Source organism: Hesperophylax consimilis, chromosome 13 (genome assembly GCF_061612785.1).
Source record: "Hesperophylax consimilis isolate HC1 chromosome 13, BYU_Hcon_1.0, whole genome shotgun sequence".
Taxonomy (NCBI): Eukaryota; Metazoa; Arthropoda; class Insecta; order Trichoptera; family Limnephilidae; genus Hesperophylax; species Hesperophylax consimilis.
Genome location: NC_142848.1, coordinates 15,941,825 through 15,961,306, shown reverse-complemented (window position 1 = coordinate 15,961,306; position 19,482 = coordinate 15,941,825). Strand labels below are relative to the sequence as shown.

The 19,482-nt window shown below is 34.4% G+C and overlaps 1 protein-coding gene across 3 annotated transcripts in view; it reads right to left on the bottom strand.

The window, feature by feature from the left end:
• Positions 1 to 399: 399 nt before the first annotated feature.
• The window catches only part of Dg (Dystroglycan), a 298,135-nt gene continuing 279,052 nt past the window's right edge, over positions 400 to 19,482 (bottom strand). For all 3 annotated transcript variants that reach the window (XM_089638808.1, XM_089638810.1, XM_089638809.1), the window contains 7 exons: positions 12,215 to 12,367; positions 10,369 to 10,706; positions 7,662 to 7,802; positions 6,235 to 6,583; positions 4,892 to 5,116; positions 3,890 to 4,060; positions 400 to 3,802 (listed from right to left, as the gene is read on the bottom strand). In XM_089638808.1, coding sequence (XP_089494934.1) covers positions 2,912 to 3,802; positions 3,890 to 4,060; positions 4,892 to 5,116; positions 6,235 to 6,583; positions 7,662 to 7,802; positions 10,369 to 10,706; positions 12,215 to 12,367 — 2,268 coding nt within the window. In that variant the 3' untranslated portion in view covers positions 400 to 2,911. The remainder of the gene's footprint in view (positions 3,803 to 3,889; positions 4,061 to 4,891; positions 5,117 to 6,234; positions 6,584 to 7,661; positions 7,803 to 10,368; positions 10,707 to 12,214; positions 12,368 to 19,482) is intronic.

The following is a 19,482-nucleotide window of genomic DNA, read 5'->3' as shown; positions in this document are numbered from 1 at the left end:
GGTGAGGTTTGTCCAGGTTTTGGTGGCAGATTGTTTCTGCCCAACGTGACAGGCCAGATTGCGAGAGACCGGTTGAGGGAGATGTTTTGACCTCTACAGCAGGACTCTCTCGGAACATCGCAGTGGGAGGGCTGAATTCATACGTCCGTCACTGCTAGACATACTGACCCCCAGATTCCCACCCACCACTCATGCCCTTTTCCTTCCCAGAACGTCATCCCCTTCCTTTTTTGTTTGTTTGTAACGTCGGTGAAATGTAATGCGTGTTGATATGAAGGAACTTATATCTAGCCATAGATAATATTCTTTTAAGGAGATACTACATATTTATCTTTCTTGCAAAGAGAGGTGTTCTCCAAGGATGTAATAGGTTGGCAAAGTCAAAGTTAAGATAAAATATCATTTCCAATTATTTATTTACTACAAAAACTGATACATTATACAATGGTAATACATGTTCAGTTTAGAGGTGAAGTTATTATAAAATAAAAAATAAATCTCGTACAAAATTTAAGTTGGGAAATACAAAAAACACATTAAAATGATGTATCCATTAGAGGTCTCTTAAAATATACTTACTGCAATTGATACAGAAACAGTAAACACGATTCTTGTTATTAACGTAAGAATGTAAAATACATAACATCTGTATATATAGATAACACGTGGGTTACATTACAAGTTAAAAACCTACATTAAAAATTCCTTGGTTAAATTCATATCCTAGTCCTTCGTTCACACTCTCGATACATTTAATTTTATACATACTTTTATATTAAATAATCATTAAACGGTTATAATTTATTTTCGTTTATACAATGATTATAACCTAGTGTAATCAAGACCACTGTAACAGACGAGTACAATCTAAGTAGGCCTAAACATACACTTCTATGTTACCTCACAGTCCCTACACTGTTTTATGATACAACGTCCTCAACGAATAAAGGCACCTTACCTACTAAAATCCTGAAATGCCAACACGTTAATGTCATTTTCACGTCCAATGTTTGGCGAAGGTAAATAAATAACACTTTAATTGTTTGGTGATAGCATTTTCTGTGAAATTATTGCACTACTCAATTAATCTGCTTTTATTGAATAATCATTAAATTGTTTGACGCCGCTGTATCATATATGATATTTTGAAAGCGTACACGTGGCCGTTGCAAATATGATACATAAGGTTTCAGAGTCGGTGAAGAAATTTTAGGTCGATATTAGTTACATCTTGACTAAAACCTTCTCCATTTTATCAATAACTTCAGCGAATTCACTAAAAATAATACTAACTCCTGGTCTTCCGAATATGTTCACTGTAAGCATTCGAGTATTCCCGCTACCCTCACCCATTACAAGAGTGCATGTGCAGAAAACTAATCAAAATCTCTACATTTGAACTGTGCGTTGATATATTTTGTTAGTCTTCAAAATAGTTTTTTTTTCTCCAAATCTATATAAATAAAAATGTAAATGTTCGTTTGTTCAAAATCTTAAATCTCCCAAAGATCTTCACCGATTGCTTTAAAATTTTGACATAACGTTACATTCAAATACGCATGTGTTTTTATAAACCTATATTATATAAATGTCACCTGTGACAGGTAAAAACATGCTTTTTTTCAGACAGACTGAGGCCACAGCCACGCGTGGCGGGGAACAGCTAGTATATTATAAATGTTGAAAAGAAAAAAGTGCCATGTACAGTGATTGCACCCTCTGAAACTTTCCTCGTTGAAAACGTCAAGTCTGTTATTGATAAATCTGTCTTATCATTTATAAATCATGTTGTGTAAAAATGAAGTAACATCTGATTTAAAAATGATGGAAAGGATCTTCACACTCGTGTTAATGTATAACTAACTAGTATGGGCATCAGAGATTAATGATTTGTGCCTTAACAGTGATTATAATTAATAAGGTCCTTTTAGCCGGGTACTTATAATAATGTACTAAAGGCTCAGGGAAACACTTCAGAAAGTAAATAACAGTAACTTTTACCGTCTCAGTAAAACTGAACACACCAAGTTATTTTTGCATTTGGATTAATGGCAATTATGCAGCTATAAACGAACTTACGAACTAGGGTGATAAGATAAATGATACGGTAATGTTACATTGGTATGAAAGAACACCTTAAACATTAGATTACTGCCGTAAGCATTGTATAAAAATGATTAATTGTATTTATTGGAAAAAGTACATCATGTGTTATTCCCCTTACTTTGTACAGGATTACTTTTTAAGTCTTGTATATTAAGTTCAAATGATATTCATTTCTTGATAATTTTAATTCATAATTCTACACGTAACATGTTTATTAACAATAATTATTCAATCGGTTGAGAATACAAGAACAGAGAAGATGATAACCATTCTACCGTAAAACCTAATTATTACTTACATCAGCTAAATGATTCACATTTAATTCAAATGTCCATCGCAACAAACAAACACTGTCCTTTGAAGGAAGACTCATTTCTTTTAAAAGATTAATTAAATACCACAAAACCGGTGACGGTCAAGCGATCAGCAAAGGTCAACCATCGGTTCAATGATAAATTAACAATACCTACAAATAATTCAGAAATTATAGCGTAGATTTGTTTCTAAAAGGTTATAAAAATGTTGTCAAAATATATAGAAACACTTCAGAAATAAAAGCATGGACAAGTAGTAACTATGTATATAAATGTATGGTTATACTATATGTGCTTAGAAATCATTGATCCATCAAAAATAAAACTGACTTACAAAATAAAAAATCTATGAACTGAAAAGGATAAAAAGAAATCAATAATATATTTGTGAAAAAAAAATCTATAGAACAGTCAAAATATTCTCAAAAATAAAATAAAACGCATAAATACATTTGGTAGCATGTAACTGTTGTTTAACCCTACAGGGAAGATTAGGGTGGAACGTATGGTGGGGGCTTCCTGTAAGTGGGGGTGGGCTTGGGCCTCGTATTGCGGGCCGTCTCCCGGGAAGCCGTGAAGGGGGGCGGGGGGTGATAGGGCGCGTGGCTCGGTGTGGGGGAGCCACTGTCCCCTCCATACTCCGGAGGCGGCAGCAGCGGCGGCTTCTCCTCCTTCATTATCACCGGACTCTTATTGGACGGGTCGGGCTTCTCGTCCAGTTCATCCTGGAAGATCACTGGAATCCCCTTGGAACGGAAGGCTTGCCGCTCTTCATCATCACCCATACTCATCTTACCCATTCTGCGCTTTTTATACAAGACGCACGCAATCAATAAAGCAATGAGAATCATTAAAACGATCACGATTATGGGAACGATGAATGTGATCAAGTAATCGTCCGATTCAACAGTCTTTGAAGCATCTTCGTTAGGTCTCTTAACTATAGGTACTTCTGGAATGAAGGTTGTTTGGGGTGAACAAGCTCCCAGCGGCTCCATACTGACAGATAGGACTGGGAATTCGTGTCCCATTATTTCATCCGCCCTCTGGGTCAGTACTGCATCGTCTCCGACGAGGAATTTCCTCAGCTTGTTGATCTCTCCTTCGGGACACCTATCAACCGGCAAACTGGTGTTGTACCAGCTTACTACGACAGGACTCGTGGTGACACTCTTTATCAGGATGGAGGATGTGTCTGAATCACCAAACAGCTCCTTCAGACTCTCCACGAATGACCTCATGATGAGGGGAGACTTCAAGAGGTGCTGATTGGGAGGGTCCAAAGTCATCTGGAACTCCACAGTTGGCCTGATGTGCGGCGCAGGGTGCACTTCCAAAATTAGTCCATCGTTCGCTGTGAGTCCACTGCTGTCTTCGGCAATCTGAAAAAATAAATGAAATTGTAAGGAGAGAATTATTAATCATCTAGATTTAAGTTGGTACCACAATTAGAATGAAAATAGTCTAACAAGTTGATATTCTTTTCGTCCGACATCTTTGTCCATTGGCACTCCGAAGAATTCTTGGTTCTTTGTATCAAACTGGAGCCAGTAGAAGTTGGGTACGTTGGATCTGTCTCCTCGGATAAGGGACATCTTCAGGTTGCGTGCACTTCCATCCTCGGGATCGTAGAAGGTATCCTAAAAACAAAGTAAAGTAAATATTAAATAATGAATCCTAGAAATAATACATGTGACATCTCATTCAGCAAATTAACGCGACTCCCCAAGTCACCATTCATCTTTTTGTGAGACAAACACCAATTTTATACATTTGGTCCTTTAATGTAAATAGGTTTAAAGTCGTGGTGTTTGAAAGAGAGAGTACGAAAAGAGTATGCAATATAATTGAAAATGAGGAATACTTGGAGCAGGTGGATGAGTTTGTGTATTTAGGAAGAATATTTACGAGAGATGGGAAGGCTGACATAGATATTGAAAGAAGGGTAAATGCAGGTAACTCCATTAATGGAGGACTGAACGCAGTTGGCGCTAACAATGATGTATGACAGTGAGGCATGAAACTGGAGAGGAAGGATTAAAATAGACCGAATGCTGTAGAAATGAGATCCCTGAGGCATATTTGGTAAAACCACATATTATTATGTGAGAAATGTGGAGATCCGCAAAGAATGTAAGGCTAATGTAAGCGTAAGATTAAGAAAGGGACGCTTAGATAGTTCGGGCATGTAGAGCGAATGAGCAAAGAAAGAGGTGTAAGGAGAATATATGACGCAAATGTGAATGGTAGCAGAAGTACTTAGTACTTCTATACTTCTAATAAACTCGGGAATCGCTGATTAATATCTGACTGGTAAGTAGCAAATATATATAAAATAATAGAACTCGAACCATTCTTTTACTAAATTAATTTGTTAAAATCCCAATTGTACAAATAGTAAAATTCTACCTAGCCAACTTTTATTTTATATTGTGCGGAATTTAATAATTTGCCTCTTCTCCAGTACTTACCTCGGGAACCTTGAAAACGAGGAGCTTGCCGGCCGTGGCATTGATGTGGTCGATTTGGTTGCGGGGCATGGGCCCGAAGTTGTCGGGATGGGAGGGGGGGTGCAGCGTGGGAGGGGAGGTGCAGGCGCCTGTGCCACGCCACGACACTGACTTGACACGCAGCTCCGGAGACATGGCCGACGTAAGGGCAGAGGAAGGGTCGCCGTCGGGGGTCGATTGGAGAATCTGCAAAATAAATTGAATTCAATAAAAAAATGTTCCACACAGGAAGTTCTGAGGAAAATAGTTTCCCTCAGGACCTATATCATTTTTGGGGATGCTGGGTGGGGGCTTTTTTGGGGAAAGGAAGGAGTGAACTTTATGTAGTAGGAGGGAGGAAACACAGAGACCGGCATATCATTCAAAGAAGAACTGAATTACAATAAATTTAACTAGCTAATGCTCCGTTGGGTATGGAATGCCTCACAACTCTGTCTTGGCATACACTTGCTACAGTTCTATGACAAAATAGAACACTGAAGAAAGGTGAACGAAAAAAACTTTACATATTCCTTTATCAGCTTCTGTTTTGTCATTGCTCATTTTTATCTGATTAGAACTTGCTTTATTCACAATCTGTAGGGTCTACGACGGACTGAGTTACAATATCCGAGATAGTATGCAATACCACACAACTTTGTCTTAGGACACATTCATTGTTTCATCCATCATAAATCTCTAGAATCTCAATTTGGTCCTTTCTCTCCACTTCCACGCCTCACAGAGTAGGAATTCACAGTAGACCGGTAGGTTCGCTTGATTTGACCATTTTTTTATTAGCAAATACTGAACTTTTTTCATAGAACATGCAAAAGAGGACTATTCAAACGCATGCAATCATTCCAATCTATCATAAATAAAAATGTAAATGTTTGTTTGTTCAAAATCTTAAATCTGCGAAAATTCTTCACCGATTGCTTTGAAATTTTGACACAACGTTGCGTTCGAATACACCTATATTATATATATATTTTTATACACCTATATTATACAGATATCACCTGTGACCGGAATTTTTTTTTTTTTTTTGAATAAATATTGCCATCGGTTAGACGTAAAAGCAACACACGCTATTGTTTCTCTATCTGCACAGACATACACAGTCACAGCAACGCTCCATCACGCGTACAGCTAGTTTTGAATATTTTAATAATGTCTTTATTTCACTTATTATGGCATTCAACATCGATTCGATTCAATTCTATTCTAATTCAATTCTAAGTACGGATACATATACCCATACGCATTACACTTTGTGTAATTTCAAAACTGTTTAGTGACTGTACTGACTGAAAATGACTTACGTCCATCAGCCTGATGATATCACTCCTCGGACAGACGTGCTTGGGCAGCGTGTCGTTGGTCCACATGAACTCGACGGGATCGGCTTCTAGGTCCACGCCTCTAACTGTAATCTGGTCCATGTCCGTGTCCCTAAAGAGGTCCACGAGGCCCTTGAGGGCGCGGATTTGCCAGTCCACCACGGCAGGGTACTTCTTCTCAATTCGCAGCTTCATGGAGAACTCGTGGTTGACGGCACGTCGCCCCTTGTGCTGCTGGACCGTGATGTCTAGGGTGTCCGTAACGCTGGCGCCCTTGCTGTCCGTGGCTTGGATTATGTACTCCCATTTAGATACGTGCTCCTCCAGAGGCCTGGAAAAGTTCATTGATTTATTGACAATATTTATTTACAAAAAATTGTTAAGATATTAATTATTGAAAAATATTAATAAATTAATTAAAAATAACTTAGTTTATCATCACTATTTCCCTCTACATTATTTAATGAGCAGACGGCATTTCGCTGATGCGCTCAAATCTAATTTCGCAATAAGTTTTACAGTAATTGAGTTGCTTTAAATTTTAAAATAAGTTAATCCTTTGTTCTCTCCAAATAAGAATCTAATCCAAGGCTGCCCAACCTTTTTAACAGTTGGGCGAAATTGACGATTTTGAATCACTGGCGGGCCACTGAATACCTGGCGGTTCCTATTTCCATGGGGGGGGTGGGGTTGTTAGAGAATTTCTATAAAACATAATTCCCCACAAAAAAAATTCAAAATCCACAAAACATTTGAAATCCATGGGGAAGGGGTTGTTACGGAACTTCGCTGAGAAAAAATTCCGCGCACGCAAAAACATCAATTCCATGGGGGGGGGGGGGGGGGTTGCCTACAAGATGGGCAAGCTGCATTGTTTGTTTTACCACTTTTTCGAATTGGCGAATTGGCGGGTTTTTTGAAAATGGTTCTGGCGGGCCACTTATAATTCGTTCGCGGGCCATATTGTGGCCCGCGGGGTTGGGCAGCCTTGATCTAATCGAACATTAAATTGGTTTATATTACTATAAAACTATAATTTATTAATTGATACATTCAAAAATATGGTATAAAGTTGTGTTGAATTGTCACTGTGTTGAGTTATCATGGAACCAAACATCTTAAAAACTTAATTTTTTTTTGGTTTGACTGAGGATTGAGCCCTCCTCCCCAGCGACCGGAGTCAACCGCGCTAACAACATTCAGAGAACTGCATATAGGTCCACTTCAGAGGAATGCATATAGGTCCGCATGTATGCGTGATTGCCACTAAAAGTTGATTAATGCTTTGTCATCGACAACGAGTCTATTAGCCAAATTTCAGCTCATTCGGATGTCATTTCCATTTCCATTGGTTCAAGAAAACAAAAGAGAAATTCAAAGGTGTATTTAAAAATGGCAGTTGTACTTACAATCCATAGACTTCGCGGGTTCTGGGATCAAACTGCACCCAGGAAGAAGGCTTCAGTGGAATTTTTTCTGTGTCAAACATAGACAGCTGCAGATTTGTACCATCTTCAGCATCAATGAAGAGATCCTCGGGAATGATGTAACTGAAAAATAATAACATAACAATAATTATGATAAAAACTCAATTTACAAATAGTATTATATTGTGAGGCTGCAACATGTTCACATCCGTTAATTAGTCGTATGTATGTTGTGGTGCGCTTCCTCCTTCTTTACCTAACTTTTCAGACAGCATTACAGTGTCCATCATCAGTGCAGATGTGTATTCAATTACACATCTGCCCTATCTGCGTTACAGTGTCATTGAATTACACATGGTGATAGATAATATGAACTGTAACGAAACATTGGCCAAAGAAGGAGGAAGAGTAACAAGGCATAATACCCCAAAAATAAATCACGATAATACCTTTGGCAATGAAAATCTTAAATCATATCTGAGTGTTATGTTTGTTCAAACACAAAACTTTGACTAAAAACAAGAAGAAAGTGACCCAATTACATATTTATATTATGGTGAATGTAATGTGCCGAGAAAAAAGAATATTAGTTTAAAATCGTCAAAATGCCCTGTAAAATACAATATAGTGTAATATTTTTAAATGGATAAAATGTTGGAGAAACGTTGCAGAAACCGATAGACATAATGTGAGATGTGCGTATTTACTATACAGGGTGTCCGTAATAACTTTTTTGAAATTTCAGTGTTTTAAGATATTTTTAGGTAAAAAAATTTGAATTTTTTGTATAGGAAAATAAATATTCTTCTGGAGAAAAATATTTTTGTATGGGAAAATAAACTTAATAATAATCTTTTTTACTTCTACCATCATGTAGGATCACCTACCGACGTTAGCGCACTTTACCCCGGGACACCTGTATATACAGTAGAACCTCGTTAATTCGAAATCCACGGGACATCAAAAATCAAATTTCGAATTAACGAATTCCCACGTAATTCGAAATTTTATGAAAAAAAAAAAAAAAAAATACGCCTTAAATCGATTTTCTCGGCCGCCTCTTCAAATCCGGGTGGTATTTTAGGAGTAAATTCGTATTAATACCAATTATTTCTTTATTTTCGCGGCCGATTACCGTAGCGGCCGGCCCTTTAAATTCAGATATTCGCAATAAATTCGTAAAAATGCTATATATTTACGCGTAAATCGAGATTTCGTGGCCAATTTCGGTAGCGGCCTACCCTATTGAAATTTTCGTAAATATACGATATATTTCATTTAATCGAGATTTCGCGGTAGATTTCCGGCGCGGCCGGCCCTTTATTTCGAATATTTGAATTTAAATTCGTAAAAATACTATATATTTCCATGAAAATAATGAGAATAGCGGCCGTAAATCTGTTTTAAAATTTTCTGCCGAATTATATCATATTTTTCTGCGGAAATTTTTTTGGCGAAAATTTCGAATTACGCGTGTTTTCGAATTATCGGGGTTCTACTGTATTTAATTTTTTTTGTATTGGTGAACAATGGCGGGGTCGCTTTCTGGTATTCTATAGTTGTTTATTGTTTATGTCAATAAGATAATATGGAGTTCCACTTCAGGATTCAAATATTTATCAAGTACATGCTTTATGCTACGTATACATACGCGAGCCGAACTGCCGAACTGAACCTCAACTTATGGGAAAGAAACGAAGCAACCGCAAACGGCGCGAAACGCCACTTGCAGTTGATTCGTTCCTTTCCCGTAATTCGTGGTACGGTTTGCGTTTCAGTTCGCAAATGTATACGTACCCTTAGAGTTTGTAAAATAAACATAGCTCTCAAGGGCAAGCGGAAAGTTATAAAGATTATTTCAACTAATAAGTTAAAAAACATTGAATTAGCTTGGCCTATGCTACTTGTGTTATCTTTGAGGTTGATGTGTGCAGGAGAGAAAGGAGTGAATCTGGAAATGAATATAATAGCTGACTTAATTAAGATAAATATCAAGATGTTATAAGCAGGGTGTCAAATTATTATATATTCCTACAAATTTTCCAAATTATTCCTACATCAATAATCAGCACCTGATTCTAAGGAAATATTATATATTAATATTCAACACACAAGATTATATTTTAAATGTATTATTTTCTCTTTAAATGTATTATGTAGATTATATTTTCATATTATAAAATGAAGGCCTCAGCACGGGCAAGCCACCCAGTGAGGCCAACATTACTGGAAAACTTTGAAATGTAAAAAATATTACATTTCAAAGTTTTACGTTAAATATTACATTTCAAAGTTTTAAGTTATACCAAAAAAAATAGTGAAAAGGTGTTGGTGAAAAAAAGAAGTGTTTTTTTACATGAACTCCACGCAGGAGGCCTTGAGGAAGATAATTTCCTTCAGGGCCTATGTCATCATTGGGGATGTCGGGTGGAGGGTCTCTTTGAGGAGAGGAAGGAGTTAACATGGGTCTTGAACCCATATATATATATATAATAATGTCAACCGTATACAAATGTTGGGCGTGCGTTTGACATGTTTCCCAACTAAGCCGAAGGGATCAACGATGCTAGTCCTTCGGAGCATCTTCAATTGAAATACCAGTGGAGCATGGACAGTATTCCCACCTGACACCTGTGCTCTAAAGATTGCAACATTGAAGGAAGGTCAGAAAGATAATTCATTCTTATACCTGAAGTATTTCCCAGAGGTGACGGCCACCTTCTTAGTGCGGTGCTGTTTCTCCGGAGGTGAATTTGAAGGCAGTGTCGGGAAGTTGAATTCAACAGTTTCTGTCGTTCTGCCGATGATGGTGCTGGACCTCTCAGATGTGGTGTCCACCGGCGTGGTCTCCTTGTTGGTATAGGGTACAAAGTGGTCGTAGGGCATGGACTTGGAAACTTCAGATTGAGGCGTGGTGGGCTCAGTTGGATTGTTTTCCGGCTCCACCGGAGATGGTTCAGGGTGCACTTCGGGAGTGGTGGGAATTTCCGAGACGATGGGAACCATGGTCACCTCCTCAGTTGGTTTCTGTGGGTAAATAATTTATGAATGTTATAAATTGTGCATCTTATAAGCAAGGAAGGGGTTTAAATTTTTCTATGCAAAATTATGTATTACTTCTCATGCGTCATACGCGGGGCTCTTTATCGTCAATCTAATTTATGGTTTTAAACACGCATAGATTTAAATATTTGTTTTAAAAAACATATCACTAATGTCTCCAAGTATCAAATGTAAAAACTTTCAGAACATCAATGGGACTCGATAAATCGTCGAAGCTTATTTTCATGGTGAAAAACACAAGCTACAATTTTAATATTTTAAGGACAACACCTATAATGTATAAACACATTCCAGAGACCAGCTCAACTGTGCTGCGGATGCTGTTGCGTTCAACTGGATACATAAAATATTGACATTAAATGGAATAAAACAAAAAACTACACACAAATAATGAAAGGAATTTACTGTTATTTCACCAATCAAAAACAAGAAAAAATATTATTATATCGTAATGATAATAGTTCACATCCACGAAAAAGGCAAACAGTAAGTGAACATAATATATATTACTCTGCCAGCTTCTCCACTTAATAATCTTATGAAACGCGCTTGCACAGTCAACATAATATATATTACTCTTCCAGCTTCTCCACTTGAAAAATCTTATGAAACCCGCCTGCACAGTCACGTGTGTAAAGACCCGGAATGAATTCAAACTTATTCGAATAACACAACAAATTAGGAGTTTCCTTCAAAGCTCTGTATCATTGGTTTGGATGCGTATTAAGTATAAATTACGCAAGTTGTCAGTAGTATTAAATAAGGCTTACTGTTCTTATGTATATTTCATACACAAAAGCTTGGAGAAACTTAGCAGCGCACGGGTGCATCAGTACAGGGCATATATAGTGCGACACATGGGTGAACTCTCTGCAGCTAATGGGTAAATATGCATTAAAAACCCAAGCGTCCAGATATTATGTTCCAATAAAGCGGAAAATTTATATGGTTGTTTCAAATCTTGTTCATATTGGATGTTTTTTGTAAAAATCTGATGCATTAGCAACAATCAGTTTTCTATTTACTTTTAATATTTTCGACGATGATTAATTTGTATGCCAAATATTTTAAAGCTTCTCATATTGGAAAATATGTTGCGAGCTGAAAATATTTGCATTGACCTAGATATTTTCAAAGAAAAAAAAGCTGTGCAAATTGATACAAGAACTCACCGTTGGAGAGTTTATTTTACTAATTATATCTTCTAAAGTATACAACAAAAGTAAAACAAAAGCCCTTCATCTCACTAGGACACTCTATCTAGTCTGTCACTCTACCATGCTGCTGGAACGAGACGGAGTGCATATCACATGACCCGCTAGGCTGTACCCGACTACCTGTTGGTGAGGTGTGATGGAAAAATTTCATCAAACAGCTAAATGAGATCTATGTTTTTAACTTCCAATATTCTCTGGAATCGCTATCTAAAATCCTTCGGGACGTGCTGTATAGAAAAGGTTTTAATTTCTTACTTTTATTTCTTCTGTTGTAGATTCGGTTACCGGAATGATAATAGGAGCATTGTTGGTTGCTTCAACCTTCTTTTCAAGGATTTCTTCTTCCACACCAAGCTCATCATCGGTCATATTGGTTCCCGCGGGCACTATTCCCACCTTATCCGTTGTCTGTTAGATATAAACAACAAATGTAATTAGACTTTTTATTGACAGGCAGAATTCAAGCAATGAAAAAAGAGGTGAAATAATACATGTATTTTCCACAAAATCTTCACGAAAAAAATTATAATAATTAAGAAAACTTGACTTGGTAGGCAAAAAAAAAAACTTTAGAAAACAATTTAGTGAATTATGATACTATTTTTTGATACTACATAATCAAGATACCTACTTCAAAAGAGTTAACATAATAATAATTTTTTAACATGCTGATAAATTCAGAAAAAATTCATTTGTCAGCTGTGTTGCATTTATTCGCCCCTTTGATGCAATGTTTCGGACAGCCTTGTAGTGTTCATCATCACGTTAGATAAACCCTGAGTTAATGCTTATTTGCCATGATGTTATTTTAATTTTATGTGATGCGTTGAGACTGTACCATCTCCAAATTCAGGAATATTGTGAATTAGTGGGGGTTGAAGAGAAAAGCTGGGAATAACCTGACTATTCAGATATGGTGACAAAACATAGCTAAAACTAATTCAAGCAGCTTGTCACACAGACATAAGAGTAGGTATATTTCACTTTGGAATGAGTAGCAAGTACCTATACACACAGTGTCTGGAAACTCGTAGCATATGCGGGAAACTGGTGAACCTACATCACATAGATCCCAAAAACAACTCTATTTTTTTCTATCTGATCATTTATATTTTTATTTGAAACTTTTTTTTTTGAAACTAAAGGCTTTTGGAGCTGGGTGATAAGCTGATGATAATCTGCGAGCGAACGTTTTTTTTTTTTCAAAGACATTAAAAAATTCGAAATTCGGACTCGATTTACTCGAAATCAAAAAAAGATGCAATACAAAATTGACTCCAAATGTAATATTAGTAAACCCACAAAAATGTTATAATTTGCCTTTACTGGATTTTGAACACACAACCTTTGGCTTCAGAGCTCAGAAACTTAACGCTCTGCCACAGTGGTTGTTGGATACTGCAAGGCTGTCCGAAACATTTGTTTTCCGAAGAAGGGAGAAGACACAATTAATGGGTTCTTTAATGACTTATGCTGTAAAATGCATTTTTTAAATTACTTTCATAATATCAAATAATATTCAGAAGCAGGCCTCATAACATACCACAAAATAAATCAAATCTTTAGCAAGACAAGAATTAATACAATTATTTATTACCGATAAATCACTGCATTCCAATGGTAGGTAGGTATGTTTAATGTATCAAGGAAAATTATTAACTACAAACATTATATTATGCACAATCACAATATTAAGATAACTAAATATATTTTTACTTAACTAAACATAATTTTCTACTGAGTATCTAAAACATTTATTTGCTTTTATTCTACAAAATGAAAAAAATGCTTAAAAACAATATTCTGAATAGTTCCCAGAGTTGACATATCGGCTATTTTAAAATTGCCTAAAATACTCCATAGTACATATTATTAAAAATACTAATACTCTGTTCAATTAACTGTACAACTCTGATGTGATTTAAATTTAAGTGTCATTTTCAAAATTGGAATTGTTTGTTTGAACAAATTGAGACAAGCTGTAAGGTATATATATATATTATATACAGGGTGTCCCCCGAACTTTATCCCCGTAAAGTGCGATAACTTCGGGGGTGATTCTACATGATTTTAGAAGTAAAGAAGATGTATAACTTTTTTTGAAATTTTATGTTTTAAGGTAGTTTTTAGGTAAAAAAAGTTGAATTGTTTCAATCAGGAAAATAAATATTACTCTATGGAAAAATATTTTTTTATGAGAAAATAAACATTGGAATTTCGAAAAGTTATTTATCTTTTTTACTTCTACCGCCATGTAGAATCACCTTCCGAAGTTAGTACATTTTACCCCCGGGCACCCTGTATACATTTTAATAAAAAATAATATTTACTGCCATTTTTAAAATTGGAATTATAATTTTGGTCTGCGCTAGTAGACTAGTATAATATCGACTTTTCAAAATTTTATAATATTATTAACCTTCAGGCTGCGATCCAAAGTATGGGTGATTTTACCTCCATGCGGCACATTTTTTCATCTCATCTCGCAGACCAATAATACTTTTAAAACTGTAATTAAACATATTTCCCATGATCATTCTTTATGTAAATCTTGCTCAAATTACGCATCCATATCTTAACTAATCATAAATAACTAAAGATAAATTGTATTGGGACGATTTTTTATAAACAAAATGAAATATTACGGAGCAGATAAAAAATTACCGAATATCAACGCCAGCCAGCCGTACCGGGCGGTACTTACGTCTGTTTGGGTTTAAATGTTTATATTTCATTATTTGATCTATGCGCCGAGCGTTTTTAATAAATAAGGATTTGTTTATGAATTATTTCCACGGTATGCAATCTTTTAAACATTTTTCTATTTAAACTTAGAGAATAATGATGAAAAATTTTTCCCCATGACGAATGAATAATGATATTATAATCATATTTAATAAAATACTAATTAAAGTTGTTTAAATTGTTAGTTAAAATATATTTATATTAAAACACATAGCGTACCAATATATAAATTCTCTAAAACACGAAACAAGGTGCAGCATAACAAAAACCGGTTGCAATTTTTTTTTTAGTTTAGCTCTAATTCGTTGCTATATTAAAATTTTTCTTAAATTATTTATTTTTATTCCAGTAAAATGAAATTCCTAAATTCACAATTGCTAAAATATGATCGCAAAATCAGCCTAAAATGAAAAGCGGCGCACGGTTCCACTAACATCGCAGTAATCATCTAATGCGCATGCGCGCCGAGCAAGAAAACTCCAAGTTTTACATTAAAATGTGAAGTTTACCACAGAATAATTAAAACGTACATATTCTGTGAAACCAAATGTTCCGACTGCAATTCAAGAAAATGTATGAAACTTTTTGAATTTTTTATTAATTATATACAGGGTGTATCGGCACGTACCCGACAAACTTTAACCAGTTATTCCTTACCATATTTGGAGTAAAAAATCTTATGTGCACTTTGCTGTCCGGTAACGTTTTTTTTAATAAAAAATTTAGTATTCATATTTTCACCACATGTCACCACTGTTTTATCCTTTGTCAAAGTTTGAAAACCCATCTGGCAATATTTTATTCGAATTCCGTTGAATAATGCACGCGTGTACCTATATTGGCGCACTTTTAAAATAACAACGAAATGGCACGGCACCATTCGTCTCATTTTTAACTATTATTATTTAGTGTGTGTGAAAGAGCGAAGACGCTTTTCGACATACTTGCTTATAACAGCTGTTGGACACGAAAAGCAATGGCAATGACAGTGATGTAGTGTGGAAATTTTTAATTTTTTTGTTTTTAATCGAAAAAAAAATGCTACCGGACAGCAAAGTGCCCATAACATTTTTTACTCCAAATGTGCTAAGGAATAGCTGGTTAAAGTTTGTCGGGTTAGTGCCGATACACCCTGTATATATGAAATGACAAAAGAAGGGAGGTGGGAAGAAAGTTTATTATACATTTATTTAATAAAATATGTGTTTTTTCTTCATTATCAGTAATTTTGGTTCAGTGTTTAGATAAATTAATGAGAGAGCCATTTTTTAAATTATTTTGTTTGATTCAAAATATTAATAGGTACTACAAAAATTATAAGTTTATTTTTAATTATAAAATTTGAAAGTGTGTTTCATCATCTTTCAAAACCAATTTTTGGATAAATTCAGAAATATCCCCTTTGTTTGGATTTTATTGAGAAGCAGAAACACAACTAATTCTCAGATTTTCTGACAGCATCTTTCGGACATTGCATTTTTGTACCCCCGCCACTTTGCATTGTCCATTGACTATGAATAATTTTTTTATAACTTATAGTATTTTATTTTATTGAAATGATTAGAGATCGGAGATTTATGTTTAATTTGTAATGTGTGAAAACAATCTTTTGGTAATTTATTTAACTTTATCATACATTTAATATTTTTTTAAATAGATGTCTTTTTTAGTTTGTAGTAAAATATGTGTACAATTTTAATACGCTGGATGCGACCTTCCTATTTTTCATTAAAACAATCCTTAGGCATCAAACGCTGTAATTTTTTGAAGTGTAAATAATGACACATTTAATTTTAATTAGAGTGATTCAGTTTAATACATAATTTAAAGAAGTATAAACATTTTTAGTATGTCTTAAAAAAAGTTTCAATTTTTGTTTGGTTTTGTAAAGCAGGTTGCAACCAGTAAAGATACTTAACTCAGTAATTCATTTTTATGGTGTAGCAAAACTTCCACGTGAACTCTATGCCGCCATCTTGACTATTCACTTTAGTCGGTAAGTAGCGTTATAACAGTGGGTGTGCTTGGACTTGATTTGAGCAAAATTTTGGTCTAATTTGTAACGTTGAACACACAAGGTATGTACATACAATAAAATATTACGATGCTTTGCATAAATTATTAGGCTTATCTTTTTCAGTTTACCAAATTACAAGGCGAATACATAATAAAATGTGAATGTTATATCTACTTTTCAAAATCGGAAGTTATGTTTTTGTAACGTCCGTTTTGTAACTTTGTGCCATGACATATAGACGGAAAGCGTGTATTACAAAACTGACTTTTCTAAAGGAAGAGTCATATCTAACTAATTACCGATTTACATACCATTTGTTGCATCCTTGTTTAATTTTAAACACAATTTTAAGAAATTCAAAGAGAATGTCATTATCAAAATTAAAAAATTTTAATATGACAACTAATCATATTAAAATTTAAACAGAAAGTTGTTTTAATTTGGTGGATACTACTTATAATACACTCTTAATATGCACTGTTTGAAGTTAGATAATACTGAGAAGTATGTATTTCAGTTTAAGGAAATGGAAAATAATGCATTTTAATAGTCATTACATTAAAATTAAAATAAAACAATTATTCACTTGGTGGCCATTGTTATTGACATGAATGTTTTAAAGTTATTTTTTTTATCTTCTCTTACTTAACCCAAACCATGATCCTATAATAGGTTCTTAGTATGGATTTAGTAAAAAAAATATACCAAAAAACTAGCCTAAATAAACCATGGATTATTACGACTAAACATGGCGAGAAGAAAAGACTAATTTTCTGTTTTTTAAATGATTTTAATTTAATTAATAGCTACTAAAATTCATTATTTTCCATTTCCGGAAACTGGAATATTTCTCATTATTTATTTATTTATTCATTTTTGGGAAATCGACAGTTTACATTTAGTCAGTTTGTACATAAGTGTTATTTAGTAAAATAAAACCAATTATGGATTTCCTCCTTGTGACTTTAACTGAGACAGCATAATTTAAATTTGTTTAAACGGTTTTAAAATAAAATGTGGTATTGAACGTGTCCCTATTTTCAGTATATTTACCCATCTTTAGAATTAACTATGGTCTTAACATTACGCCCTGTAAATTAATAAAAAAAAATATTTTTGCAAACTTACATCTCAGTTGCTTCTGTAGGGCGAACCAAGGTACCTGTGGTTGTTTCGATCTAGAGTTTCTTAATTTTGACTTCGACCTTCGACCAACAACACGAAAAAATGACTTGGGAAACCAAAACACTAGACCACACCAAAACACCCTGATGTATCAACAGGGCCGGCCCTATGCGGGCGCAATTGGAGCAGTCCACTACGGGCACCGAATTCGCCGATAATACCTAACAACTAAAAGTCCCAACATATCGCCCTTGAAATTATTTTTCATGAAACACAAATATACAAATCATCTGAATCTAGGTGATCACCTACCTAGGCGCCTACTGGTTTTGACAAGGGGCGTCAAACTTTTACTCGCACCAAACGCCGTTTGGCTCAAGGCCGGCCCTGCTTATCAACCCATTGTGAATGAGATATTACTTGAAAATATCAACAAACTAGTAGTCGAAAACACCCCATACAAATATAAAAATTATTATTATTTTACTGAATTTTGTGCATTTATGATACAACCCTAAAGGATACCTTATGCAAACATGGTGTTTGTGAACCAACCTATATAAAAGTCCATTTTGTAACCTAAAGTTCCATTTTGTAACTGAACGATTTTGCATATAATATTATCATGTTTTTCTCACAAATACGTATTGCAAGAATGTGTTTTTGGTTATTTATATTCTAAATAATGCTGGAAACAACTTGACATTCAAATGCAATGTATATTTTTTAAGTTTATGTTCTATCTACAATTTTTGCACACAGTTACAACATGGAAATAAAACTGTAAATTACTACATTGTGTTTCATCATTTTCACTGTCAATATATAAAAAAAAATCTATATCATAAGGTTATGGTTATACATTTTTTAATGAAGAGTGCACAAAATTAATTATTTAATATTATTATAATTTTATTACAAAACACACTCCAGGTGAGCATTTCCACTGCGTTTTTTAAATAATAAATGTAGAGAAATATATTTTTTTAGAGTTAAGCCATGAATATATTTTGTTTAATTTAGCGAAAAAAAATTTTTTAAAACTTTTAGTTTATAAAAAAATAAGAGGTACAAAAAAAATGGCAATGTACGCTTTAAGAAATATAACGGTTACATGCCAGATACCTGAAGGGTTAAATAGTGTTTAAATAAAAGTTTACTTGGGTATCAGTTTATGAAAAATAAAGATGTTTAAAATCAGTTGCATTATTTGAAAAAGTGGAAATATCAATACAAAATATTGTGTGTGATATAAATTTTTAGTATCGAGTTTTAAATAATAAATTGGTGATCATCTAACTGTGTAATCTAATATTTTGTGCAGCACATAAATACAAATGATTATTCTCTACCGGTGTGTTAATGCACAACCTGTCAATGAAAGTCTATAACATTGAGTTATCTCATCTACAAACATACCTATATGAAGTTTCCTGAAGATGTGAACACAAGTTGTATGAACAAAAATTTTTTATGTTATATATATTTGTAAATAGACATACATAAATGATACGTGGCAAGCTAAAATACTATTTATATATACACATAAAAAAAACCATACTTTGGTAAATAAGGAAATCTTTCTTGACTTGAAATTTATTTTTTAGTAGTTACAGCAGTATTCCGGTGGTGATAT